We start from the raw sequence: 13196 nt of genomic DNA, 5'->3' as shown, positions 1-13196 counted from the left end.
GCAGGAGCCCAGCACCAGCTGTTCCGTCATTGGCTTGAAATAGAAGCGCTGCCTGTTTATTTCCCTTTTGTGTCTCAGTCTCGCCCATTGTAGAGCATAAGCCTCATAAGCGCAGGGGCGTTTGTGTTTGGCTTACTTCGTTTTCCCTCCCAATTTCTTTTTTTTTTTTTTTTTTTTTTTACAAACCCTTGTGTGGAGGGTTGACCTTCAATAGATCGCAGTGAGGGAGCTGCTCTGCTACGTACGAAACCCCGACCCAGAAGCAGGTCGTCTACGAATGGTTTAGCACCAGGTTCCCCACGAACGTGCGCTGCGTGACGGGCGAGGGGGCGGCCGCCTTTCTGGCCGCACCCCGTTTCCCAGGACGAGGGGCACTCCGCAGCGGACCCCGGTCCCGGCGCACAGCGGGACACGCCCTGCGCGGGACGGAGCGGCCCACCGGTGGGGACGGCGGGGGACCAGCTATCCGAGGCCAACCAAGGCGCCGCGGCGCTGCCATATCGTTCCGTCTGGGCGGGATTCTGACTTAGAGGCGTTCGGTCATAATCCCACAGATGGTAGCTTCGCCCCATTGGCTCCTCAGCCAAGCACATACACCAAATGTCTGAACCCCAATTTCTTTATTGTGGTAAAACATCCATCATAGAAAACGTACCGTGTTAGCCGTGTTGAGTGTACAGTAGGTGGTACTCAGCGCATTCACAGTGGCGCACGGCCATCACCACCATCCATCTCCAGGACGCTTCACCTTATAAAACTGAGACTCTGCACCCAGGAAGCAACGACTCCCTCTTTTCCCCTTCCCAGACCTTGACAACGGCCATTCTGCTTTCTATCTCTGTGAGTCTGTGACTGGCTTACTTCACTCAGCATCATGTCCTGAAGATTATTCATTCTGTAGCATGTGTATTTCCTTCCTGTTTAAGGCTGAATAATATGCCACTGTATGGATATCGTTTTGCTCAGTCTCATCTCACCAGCATCTGGAATAGTCCCTCTTGAGACAGGGTCTTGTTCTGTCACCCAGGCTAGAGTGCAGTGGCATGATCATGGCTCACTGCAGCCTTGACCTCCTGAGTTTAAATGACCCTCCCACCTCAGCTTCCCCAGTAGCTGGGACTGGACGTGTGCACCATTAAGTCTGGCTACTGTTTTTTGTTTGTTTCTTTCTTTGTCTTTTATTTTTTGAGACGGAATTCTGTTCTTGTCACCCAGGCTAGAGTGCAATGGCACAATCTCACTGCAGCCTCCACTTCCCAGGTTCAAACAATTCTCCTGCCTCAGCCTTCCAAGTAGCTGGGCTTACATGTGTGTGCCACCATGCCCACCTAATTTTTGTATTTTTAGTGAGACGGGGATTCACCACGTTGGCCAGGCTGGTCTCAAACTCCTTACTTCAGGTAATCCGCCCACCTCAGCCTCCCTAAGTGCTGTGATTACAGGAGTGAGCCACCACGTCTGGCCCATTTTTTAATTTTTTTTAAAAGACATGGTCTCTCTGTGGTGTCCAGGCTGGTCTCAAACTCCTGAGCTCAAGCGATCCTCCTTCCTGGGCCTCCCAAAGTCACCATGCCTAGTCAGTTCCTGAAAGATATTTGAATGAGCAGAAGGAACATAGAAAAGGAAGGCTGGCCAGCTGGGTGGAGGCTGACTACTGATAACACTGGAGAATATGTGAGGCACGTGTGCCAGATGCAGGGCCAACACCCTTCTGTTAAAAACAGCTCACACAGAGGTACCACTTGAAAACTAGTAGTTGCTTGAAAATACATACAGCATTTTCTATCTCATTACTTTTTTTTTTTTTTTTTTTGAGACGGAGCTTTGCTCTTGTCACCCAGGCTGGAGTGCAGTGGTACAATCTCGGCTCACTGCAACCTCAGCTCCTGGGTTCAAGCAGTTCTCCTGCCTCAGCCTCCCAAGTAGTTGGGATTACAGGCACCTCCCACCACCACGCCTGGCTAGTTTTTGTATTTTTAGTAGAAACGGAGTTTCACCATGTCGGCCAGGCTAGTCTCAAACTCCTGGCCTCAAGTGATCCGCCCGCCTCAGCCTCCCAAAGCGCTGGGATTACAGGTGTGAGCCACCGTGCCTGGCTATATCTCATTAATTTTAAAAATACACTAAAACAATGAGAGACAGTGTTATCTGTCAGGTTGGCAGAGACTCTTGTAGAATGCAGGTGGAGCCAGTCTGTGACGGCAGCAGGCATTCCCATGACTACTGATAGCTGTGTTTTGTACGAGTTTTCTGTAAGGCATTTAGAGCCTTTAAAATGACACATGCAGCCAGGCCCCGTGGCTCACGCCTATATTCTTAGCACTTTGGGAGGCCAAGTCAGGTGGACCACAGTTCAAGACCAGCCTGACCAATACGGTGAAGCCCGTCTCTACTAAAAATATGAAAATTGGGCGTAGTGGCATGCATCTGTAGTCCCAGCTACTCGGGAGGAGACAGGAGAATCGCTTGAACCCAGGAGGCAAAGGTTGCAATGAGCCAAGATAGCACCCTTGCACTGCAGCCTGGGGGACAGAGCAAGACTCCGTCTCAAAAAAAAAAAAAAAAAAAAAAAAAAAATAGGGTTTCTCAAACAGGTGAGCCTGTGAGATGCACATTATATTCCTCTCTGGGAGGCCCTAACACGTTAAGTTACTAAAGACAGCCCGGCTATGACAGTGGACCTGCTGCCAGACCAGCCCTCCTGCCACAGACAGAAGCAGATGAAGCCACTCTCCTCAGGCAGTGGACAGTGGGCAGCACACACCTGCAGGCTCTGAGGAGGAAGTTCCAGCGCCAGCCCCGTGATTGCCCCGCTCCTTACCTGGGACATTTCCCACGCAGAGCACAGTACTTCTAAGTGGAAGAGGCAGAGATCAGCATCTCTGACAGCTGCAGTGTGCAAGACAGGGCCCTGGAGAGAAGGGGAGCTGTGCAGAGCAGTGGACACCCCAATCGGGCCCAGCTGTGGGCAAGGCAGTGTGGGCCCCAGACTAGAATGCCCCTGCTTGCACTCTCATGCCACACGGACAGTCCCCATCCTGACCTCTGTGTAAAAGGAGTCGAAGTCTGTCACCCTATAACGAGTGTCCCTGGCTCTGCCCGTTGTGGGTTCACGGTCAAGTCCAGCCGCCGCCTCAGGAGCAGCGGCCCTGCTTTTGCCACCTTGGTGTGCGTGGCAGGCCCTGAGGTCGGGCAGCTCTGAACATGTGATTTCTGCACTCAGGGTGATTGAAGGTGAGGGTCAGACCAACAAGGTGTGAAGCTGGACTGGCTCCCCTTGTTCTGAGGTCCATGAGTGCTCCTGAAGCTCCGATCACGACACCTGCAAGCAGCCATGTGCTGCCTCCAGCTAGGCTGGGAGCTGGTGGTGACATCTCGTCCCAGCCCCAGAGCCGGGGACATTGCTCATGTTGGTGGCATGAAATCAGCCATGGCGGGGATATTTAGACCACAGAAGTTGGCAGACACTACTCATGAGGGCTTTTGTGTTTGTCGGGGAGCTGGTGGTTAGACTAGTTGGCTGGCACACCGGCCTGGAGCCTGGTGGCTCTTCTCCCCACACCCCTCCCACCCTGTCACCTCAGCCTTACCGGATGCATCCCGTTGGTTTTCCTGGTGCTGTCGGCGCTCACCAAGGTATTTGTTGTCCCAAAATTCACCCGCGTGCAGGAGCCGCATGCATCCATTGGACAGGGGTGGACGGCATGCCCGCCACGCATGGAGTGACATCAGAGTCACTTCGTAGTCTTGTCCTGACAGCACTTTTGAAATGCGAGAGAACTTTTCCTGTCAAAGGCATGTCCCCTCCAACTGGGCATGGCAGAGCCAAGATGGTAAAATGCAGTCCTCTCTGAGCCTGCCACTCAGATCTCTGACTCCCACCTGCTCGTGATCTGTATTCCTGGGCATGGTATTGGGCGAAGGCAGCAGCCGGGACTTCCTTGTGGAGAGAGCCACAGAGGTAATTTACAGAAGAGTCAAGAGCTGTAGGTAGAGCAGTCTCCGTCTGCTGTGTCCCGGTGACACCACGGAGTCCGGCCGTGGGAAGGATGGCTGCTCTGCTTCGACACGTGCCTGTGGATGAGCGTGGCAGGCAGGTGGCCAGTACTGCTTGGTCTTCCTCTGCTGACCTGAATGTGGGTTTGGCCCCGTCATGGTGACTGGCCCAGGGTTGGGTATGGATAGGTAACTTGCACTCGGGATGCTGCTGGAGGTGGCCGGGATGCACCAAGGGGCGATGGAAGGTCCCATGAGGTGCCGGCGAAGACCCACAGCTGCTCGCCCTCTTCTGAGTGGGAGGGAGGAGGGTGGCTAGTGGCCCCCCACCAGAGTCGGGGCTGTTTGGTTCTAAAGGCTTTTCTCCCGTGTGTGTCCCCAGATGAATGACAATCTTCTTGAGAGCTGGAGCGACCTCGACGAGCTGAAGGGAGCCAGGAGCCTGGAGACGGTGTACCTGGAGCGGAACCCCCTGCAGAAGGACCCCCAGTACCGGAGAAAGGTCATGCTCGCCCTCCCCTCTGTGCGGCAGATCGACGCCACGTTCGTCCGGTTCTGAGTCCTCCTTGCTCCTCACGGGGTCCCTGTCCTCGGAAGAACTGCCCAGCCACAGTTTTTTAACCCACCTGTTGTTCCTGAGGTCGTCACTGTATCAACAGTCACCAACCCGATGGCAATAAAGGCACTGACAGTAGCTAACGCGCGAGGCCACGCACGTTTTCAGATGCCATTGCAATTAAACCTTGCCACACGGTCCTCCTGGGTGAGTGCTGACAGTTATTGTAGCCACAGAGGGAATACTGGACACATCGAGTTCACTTGCTAGAAATTCCTTTGTTTCCTCCTCTCAGAAGGCGGGCACAGGCCGCACCTGATCCGTGTGAAACACAGGGCCTGAGGGTGCTTGACAGCATTCACCTGCAGTCCGGGGGGGCCCCAGTCCCGGTTAGCAGGGTTCAGGCAGGCCCGACTGCAACAGCTGAGGTTTTTAGTCTTTTAAATCAGACAAGGCCAATGTTTTAAATTATGTAAGTTAAAAAAGCATGGGTAAAGGCCGCCTCAGGCCTGTGCGCCGTGCTCCTTAGAGCTGCCCTTAACAAGGCCGGCGTGCCTCGCTCCTTGGAGCTGCCCTTAACAGGGCCGGCGTGCCACACTCCTTGGAGCTGCCCTTTAACGAGCGCCGGGCAGACCGACTGCTCTCACGTGCGCCCGTCAGTTCTCGCCGCAGCTCAGGTGGGTGTGCGTGAAAGCTCAGGTGTGGGGAAGGCGCCCCGTGTCTGCGCAGTCTGTGCTGCTGCCAGAATGCGAGCCCGGTAAGTCTCCACAGACGGCCTCCAAGGATCGGAACTCTGGGCCCTTTGTGCAGTGGCTTCCCGTTCTCACCCCATTGTTTTGGTTTTTTTAATATAAAATGTACATTGACAGACACCCGAGGTCTAGATTTAATGCTATCAGGGCTTCATCACCTCCCAGGGTCTCAGATTTCTTCTGCAGAATGAGGGCCACATCGTGTGGCCACCAAGGTCCCTTCTGCCTCTGGGACTCTGGAGCTGTGCTGTCCACTGTGGAAGCTAAATGAAGACCCCATGCCTCTGCCACGCTCGCCACGCTCGAGCTCAGCAGCCGCATCTCAATGGGGCAGCCTGCTCCCCCATCCCAGAAAGTTCTGCTGCACAGCCCCTCCCAATTCTGTGAGCCCTCCCGGGGACGAGTGTAGTGGGGATGTGCCCAGAGGTCCCCAGGCTGACTGTCCGTCCAGCTGCCAGGGAGGCTCCAGGCAGCATGGTGGCTAACCTGAGGCGTAAGGTCCTGTTCCCTTCCTGATCCAGCCTTCCTTAAAATACACGGTAAGACCTGAATCTAGGAAGCAGTTACCTGTTGAGAAGCAGAGACACCTCAGGAGTGCTGGGGCTGGGGTGTGGCCCCAGATCCTGGCCCTAGAACTCTGCCCCCAGCCAAAGAAGGATTTTAGGCACATGAGTATTTGGGATGTGAGTGCCCTTGCTGAGAAATCATTCAGAGGAGCCCTCCACCAAACAAAACATGAATCCAAAGAAAGAACTGAGGAAAGGGAAAGACAATTTCAGAGCAGCCAGCGGCGAGCACTCAGACCAACAAAACTTTAACTCAAAACAGTGTGTTTGGTCTGGGCATAGTGGCTCACGTCTGTAATCCCAACATTTTAGGAGGCCGAAGAGGGATGATCACTTGAGCCCAGGAGTTTGAGACCAGCCTGGGCAACAAGGTCTCTACAAAATAAAATAAAAATTAGCTGGGCAGGGGATCCCACACCTGTAGTCCCAGCTACTGGGAGGCTGAGGTGGGAGGACCCAGTGGAGCCCCATTGTTCAAGGCTATGTGAACAACACTGATGGTGTCACGGCACCCCGGCCTGGTGACACAGTGAGACCCAGTCTCAAAAAAAAAAAAAGTTTTTAATGTGGTTGTGAAGCTTTTTGGAAATGCCAAGGCAGAATTCTTAATGAGATACAGAATGTGCCCCCACAGAGCAATTGATGATCTGAAGCCTAAGATTCTTTTTCTGGAGGTCAGAGAAGAGCAAGTAGAAGGAGATGGGGCGAGATCCTGTCTTTGTGCAGAAGGGAGCCACTGCTTATCAATAAAGCTTATGGGAAACGTAAGGTTAAAGTAACATTAATAGAACAGGAATAAGTTGTGAAACATCCCAACTCACAAGTAGGAGAAAAACCAGAAACCTTACCTTCAAGCAGCGAGGACACAGGAGGAAGCAGCAGATGTCCCATCAACAGGGAGGCTTCAGTCCTCCCAGGGGTGTGCAGGACAATCCCTTGGGTGGAGGCTGAGACGTCTTCAAACCCCAGCCTGGGCAACACAGCGAGACTGCATCTCTAAAAAAATTAAAAATTAAGCCCGGGTGCGGTGGCTCATGCCTATGATCCCAGCACCTTGGGAGGCCAAGGCGGGCAGATCATTTGAGGTTGGGAGTTCAAGACCAGCCTGACCAACATGGAGAAACCCCGTTTCTACTAAAAATGCAAAATTAGCAGGGCATGGTGGCGCATGCCTGTAATCCCAGCTGCTCGGGAGGCTGAGGCAGGAGAATCTCCTGAACCCGGGAGGCGGAGGTTGCAGTGAGGCGAGATCGTGCCCCTGCACTGCAGCCTGGGCGACAAGAGCAAAACTTCGTCCCAAAAAACACAACTCCCCAGCACAACTGTGAGACAAGATTTTGATGGGTTTGTTTACATAAAATTTTACGTAGATAAAAATGATAATGGCAACAGTAGATGAAAGAAGGCGTCTGCAGCCTTTAAAGCCGGCGGGGGCATACTGTTCAGCACTCCACACATCAAAGAAAGGAGACAGGAATCCTGATGGAAACACAGGCCAGGGCCCAGCGTGGGCAGCTCACGGAAGCTGGGGTGCTCGCTGCTCCCTGCAGACGGGAAGGTTGGAAAGCCGGCAGCACAGCCAACCGAGAGTCCGTCCCCTGCGACCCAGCCACTGTGTCCAGCAGGGCTCCCGGGTGGCCAGGGCACAGTGCCAGAGTCCTCACAGAGGGTGCCCTGCACGCGCCCCCAGCCTCAGGAGCAGCACTGAACTGGAGTGTCGGCTGTTGACCACCACCACTTCCACTTCCACCAGCTACACCCCTAAGTATGTCCCTAAATGTTACAAAAGTTGGCACAAAAAGTTACAGCCAAAGAAAGCTGGTGCAGCGGGTTCTGGGCCTGGGCTCTTCCCAGTGTGCCAGGACCCAGCAGGACCACGTGCTGATTGTCCTGGCTTTCCTGCCTCCCTCCCTTCCTCCTCCCCCAAAAGCAGCACAGCTTGAAAAACCACCCGCCCAAACGCAATTGTGTAAAGTACAACTCGAAAGACCCTCCCCAGGCCCGGACCCCCTTTAGGTGAGCGTGCATGTGTCCCTCAGAGGGCCCCCATCGTGGTGTGGGCACCCCCAGCAGCCAGCCCTGAGGCCACCAGAGCCACTTTGTCACCAAGAGCAGGAAGCCGGGAGCTCCTGGGAGGTGGCGTCTTCCTGGGAGGGTCCTTGGCCAGTGACTGAGCCGAGGAAGAGCCTACAGCTGCACCCAGGTGAGGAAGCGCCGAGCCGTGCCTCCCCGGCGGAGTGCCGTGGCAGGACCTGGGAAGATGGCGCCCGCTTGTCCTCCCTCCCCTCCCGCCTCCCCACTGCTTTCCTGGGTTCTGGAACACTTCCCCAGCCCAGGCCGTGTCCGGGCTCCATCTCAGGGGCCTGCAGGCCGAGCTTGGCCACAGCAGAGACGTCTCAGGCAGATGCCTTCAGACTCTGCTGGTCTTGACCCGGAACCCGGCCTGCAGGACTCCCCGCTATGGCAAGGCACAGCACAGGTTCCAGAACAGCCTGGAGGGATTTATTTCTTTTTTATTTATTTATTTATTTTGAGAAGGAGTTTTGCTCTTGTTGCCCAGGCTGGAGTGCAGTGGTGTGATCTCGGCTCACCACAACCTCCGTCTCCCAAGTTCGAGCGATTCTCCTGCCTCAGCTTCCTGAGTGCTTGGGATCACAGGCATGCGCCACCATGCCCAGCTAATTTTTTATTTTTAGTAGAGACAGTGTTTTTCCATGTTGGTCAGGCCGGTCGTGAACTCCCAACCTCAGGTGGTCCGCACGCCTCGGCCTCCCAAAGTGCTGGGACTGCAGGCGTGAGCCACCGTGCCCGGCCTGCCTGGAAGGATTTCAGTAGGCAGAAGGGGGCACCTGGAACAGCAAGCTGAGCTTGGGGCTCACCAGTGGAGCGGTGCTGGGAGGCAGCCAGCAAGGCGATAGGCTCCAGGAGATGCCTCCTGCTGGGCGCCAAGGAGGAGGGGGGAGGGGCAGAGGGCTAGGAGAAAAAGGAGGGGAAAGGAGGGGAAGAAAGGATCGGAGGAGGAGGAGCGGGAGGAGGGGCAGGCGGACGAGGGGAGGAGGAGAACGAGGAGGAGGGCACAGAGGATGGGAGAAGGCTAGGGCCCTCCTGTCCTTTTGCAGATGGGGCCCTCCTGTCCTTTTGCAGATGGGGCCCTGAGCATGGGACGTGTCTGAGGTTACCCCTCAGGCATTAGCAGAGCCAGCACTGTGACCTGGGTCTCCCGATCTTCCCAGCTCCCCGGTGAAACCCTGGCCCACCTCTCAGCGCAAGCTATGTAACCTCAGGGAGCCTCAGTTTCCCTCCATGTTAAGAGCGCTTGCTCGGCCTGCCTGGCTGGGCTTCCAGCAGAAGTGGCACCTGTGGCTGTTCCTGCAGACTCCCACCTCCACCTGACCCTCCAAGGCAGCAGCTCTGACAGCTACAGCCAATGCCAGCCCTGACATCTCTAAGCAAATCAGGCCCCCGGAGGACGGCAGCATTTGCGTTCGGGTGTGTGAAGGCCCGGGGAAGTGGGCTGCCTCTGTTTGCAGCTCTGAGCCCCACACCCCGTCTTCAAACAAAGAGAGATCCTGCTCCAAAGCCGGAAGGACTTGCCCTGGCCAGCTGTGCTGGGTGCCTCCCCTGCCTGCTTTCCGCCCCGTGCAGGCAAGGTGAGGGCAGGCGGTGGCTGCCATTGCCTGGGCGGAGCTCCAAGGACCGCCCCTCCCCACCCTCTGCCGAGGGATGGCCCAACTCTACTGCCCAGACCGGGCTTATGCTGGGAGGTGGGCCATGATCTCCGAGGCCTCTTCTGGAAGCCACTGTGCCAGGTGGGGACCCACCCTAGACGTGTGGGCCACAGGGAGGGGGGGAGCACTGCAGGGTGGCATCCCAGCACACCGGGGCCTTCACACACCCTGGCCAGGGGGGAGGCAGTGCCAGGCCCGCCCTGGTCCCCAGAGCCCCTTGGGGCACGAGGAGGGACGCACACTCAGTGCGGCTCTGGACAGGGCACCCCAGGTTGGCTTCCTGTCTGCCAGGGACTCCCCCATGGAGCAGGTCCTTCCTTGGGGTTGGGGCATCCCCCTTTCCTTCTGCAGAGAGCTCTGAGGTGGGGCCTGGCCTGCCCACCACAGTGGGATGGGGGAGCCGGGGGCTGCTGGGTGGCCGAAATTCCTGGGGGACTTTCCTCCAGGGGCACCCCGCAGTCTGTAGTGAGGCTCCCAGCCCAGGGCCTGGCTCGGGCTTCAGGGGCAGGCAGGCGCAGGGCAGCCTGGGCTCCGACTCTCTGGGCCTCTGCTAATCCGAAGTGGAGGGCGGGACTAGAAAGCCCCCCATCCCAAACTCCTGCGGTGCCCCCGTGGTCACAGCCTGGTCATCAGTGCCTTGAGGAACGCCCAGCCCCAGCTCGAACCCCTCCTTCCAGGACCACAGATGTCACACTCTTGGCCCTGTTTTGTCAGCCCGAGACTGGGAGCCACGGCACCTGCCCTCCCACAGAGGGAGACCCCGGAGTGAAGGTGTGGGAGGAAGCTGGGACCCCCCAGGAGGAACCGAGCTCAGGGCCTGGGGGTCGTGGCATTGGGCAAAGGCAGGCGACTCGAGGGCTTGCCTGTCCCCGGCTGACGTGGCTCAGCCCTACAGATAAGAGAGGTGGGGGCTTCTGGCCTTCTGGGGCTCCACTGAGTACCCAGGCAGAACAGGCGACATTCAGGGCGGGGGGACTTGGGCACTAACTGGATGGACAGATGGACAGACACCTGCTGTGCCAGGCCTGCCAGACCCTCCGTCCCCGGCACTGGTTTCTTCCTGGGGCTAGTGGCTGGCTAGGGTGCTCTCCACGCGCTTATGGCCAAGAGAGTCGGCCAGGCCAGCCATAGCCGCATTCTGCTCCAGGTCAGGTCTGTAAAGCCGCTCACTGCAGCCTGTGCAGGGCTTTGGGATGGCCTCAGGCATCCCCTCTCTGACTCCGTCCCCACCCGGCCTTGGCGGGCACAGGAGCGGGATGCTGCGGCGGCGGGTCCAGGAAGACGACAGCACTGTCCTGATCGATGTGACCCCCCCAGAGGCAGAGAAGAGGGGCCCTTATGGGAGCACAGCCCACGCCTCAAAGGTAACACAGCACCCAGGAGACCATGGCTCAACTCGGGAGGCCCTCCCCTGCCTGGGTCTGTGCCCCCACCCTGGGCCCAGAGCCTTTTGGGGGTGGATGGGCATCACCGTGTTTCCCTGGCACCCCCTGGCAGCCCCAAAGCCCTCACCACCCTGTCCTCAACACACAATCAGATCACCGCCCACCCTGGCACGGCCAGGATGCAGAGAAATGAGCAGATCCCACTGATGTTCAGACAGGAGCCCCGGGAGGGTGAGGGGGGCCTGGCCAGGCAAAGGCAAGACCAGGGCGGGGGACCTCCCTGCAGGGCCAGTCAGTGCAGGGCCACAGCGGCACCCAGGTCCATCTGTCACCGGGAGGCCACTGTGGGGAGAAGCTGGGTCCCAGGTCTTAAGGCCACGCAGGAGGTTCTGACCATGTAGGGCCCTCTTCCTGGTCCTCCTAGGCCCCATGTCTGATGTCCGCCCCAGCAGCCCACAGGTGGACGTGGGGTCCCTTCCTGCCGCCCCAAGCACAGCTGAGATGAGCCTCCAGGGAGGGCACAGGGCCTCTCACCAGGACACTCAGTCGCCACGGCCACCTCTGTCCTCAGACCACTTTGGGAGCAGTCCAGCTCCCCTCTGTCCCTGGAGGCCAACAGGGCCAGCACCCCTGGTCCATGCTTCCCGCCAACCTGACCCTTGCCATGGGCCTGGCCCAAAGAGAAGGGGAGCCGACTGGAGGCCCAGGGCTGGCGGTGCCCTCTGGCCCTGCCTACCACCCCCGTGCCTGCGTGTCCTGTGCCCACACATCCTGACCCCCACCCCCAAACATTCTTCTGTGGTCCTGAGTGTCCTGGGGCAGGGCGGGGACAGGGGTTGGAGGCAGGGTGGGGCGGGATGGGTGTTGTCATCCTGGGCAGATGCTGATATGCTCCGTGCCTTCCAGCCAGGTAGACAGCAGGCGGCTGGAGCTGGGAGCCCTGCCAAGCAGATCGGTGAGCCCCTCCCAGCATCTGTACCACGCCTGTGTTGGTCCTGAGGGTGGGGACAGCACGGGGGTGCCCGAGGGGGCAGCAGGCCAGGGTGGCCTCCTCAGTAGCCAGGTGCTTGGGGGCCAATTGCACTGGGGTGAGGGCCTGGGGTGAGCGAGCCACAGTGGGAGGAACAGCAGGAAGGGGGGCTCCCTTCTGATGGGGTGGGCCGGGAGGGCTCTGGAGAGCGGACTGGGCGGCCCCTCCCTCCTCCTCCCGTGCCCTCCACAGCTCAGGTCGGTTCTGGCTCTTATCTCTTGCACCCCACCCCTTTTGTGCCTTCAAAATCTCTTTGATCTGCCCCCAACCCACTGCCTCTGCCTGCCTGGAGCTCCCACCAACTCCCCGAGGATGGCACAGGCACCAGCTGGGCTCCCAGCACCCACCCTGCCAGCTTGCTGCCCCCTCAGCACCAGCGAGACCGTAACCTCCTACTGCTAGGATGGCCACTACTTAAAATCACAAGTGATGAGGATGAGCAGGAACTGACTTGTGCGTTGCTGGAGGGAGTGTAAATGGTGCAGCTGCTGTGGAAAACAGGGCTCCCCGAGGATTCGGTGCACAGCTCCCATGAGAGCCAGCACGGCCACCGCGGATGAGCGCTCCCGAGCGCTGGATTCGGGCCCCGGGTGGGGGCTCCCGAGCGCTGGATACAGACCCCAGGGAGATCTCAGGACCCCTGCAGTGTCATCCACTGTAGCTGGAAGGGGTGCACTCCTTTCTGGGACTGTCATAAGAAGTACTACAGCCCGTGGGGCTTAGATGGCAGAACTTTCTTTTCTCCCAGTATGGGGCTGAAGTCCGAGGTGAAGGTGAGGCAGGGATGGTGCTGGCAGGGGCCTCTCTCTGGCTTGCAGACAGGCCTTCTCCCTGTGCGCTCACACCCTGGGGCTCTTCCTCCTCTAGGGAGGCTGGTTGTGGTGGATGAGGGCCCACCCTAATGGCCATCAGGTCTCCTTGATGACTTAATCTCCAAATACAGTTACATTCTGAGGACTTCGGGTTGGGGCTTTGATATTCAAATTGTGCGGAAACATAGTTCAGCCCATATCAAGGTGGAAGGTCCACCTACAGATGACTAGATCAGCAAGATGTGGTATTTACATCCAGCGGATTTATTCAGCCTGAAAAAGGCGGAAATTCTGACACAGGCTGCGCCGGGGAGGAGCCTTGAGGATGCTATGCTACGTGAAGTCAGCCAGTCACAAAAGGACAAACGTGA

The 13196-nt window shown here is 57.7% G+C and overlaps 2 protein-coding genes across 4 annotated transcripts in view; both read left to right on the top strand.

Annotated features, from left to right (window-relative positions):
- Positions 1-4752, top strand: part of PPP1R7 (protein phosphatase 1 regulatory subunit 7) — a 32108-nt gene extending 27356 nt beyond the window's left edge. The window contains exon 9 of one of the 3 annotated variants that reach the window (XM_032269547.1): positions 4379-4752. In XM_032269547.1, coding sequence (XP_032125438.1) covers positions 4379-4555 — 177 coding nt within the window. In that variant the 3' untranslated portion in view covers positions 4556-4752. The remainder of the gene's footprint in view (positions 1-4378) is intronic. The other 2 variants (XM_032269546.1, XM_032269545.1) reach the window with 2 other exon arrangements.
- A 4774-nt stretch (positions 4753-9526) lies between these two features.
- The window catches only part of ANO7 (anoctamin 7), a 34141-nt gene continuing 30471 nt past the window's right edge, over positions 9527-13196 (top strand). Inside the window, exons 1-3 of the mRNA XM_032269549.1 lie at positions 9527-9679; positions 10848-10962; positions 11890-11938. Coding sequence (XP_032125440.1) covers positions 9594-9679; positions 10848-10962; positions 11890-11938 — 250 coding nt within the window. The 5' untranslated portion in view covers positions 9527-9593. The remainder of the gene's footprint in view (positions 9680-10847; positions 10963-11889; positions 11939-13196) is intronic.

Source organism: Sapajus apella, unplaced genomic scaffold (assembly GCF_009761245.1).
Source record: "Sapajus apella isolate SASKATOON/1434 unplaced genomic scaffold, GSC_monkey_1.0 scaffold194, whole genome shotgun sequence".
Lineage (NCBI taxonomy): Eukaryota > Metazoa > Chordata > Mammalia > Primates > Cebidae > Sapajus > Sapajus apella.
This window is presented reverse-complemented; position numbering and strand designations above follow the sequence as displayed.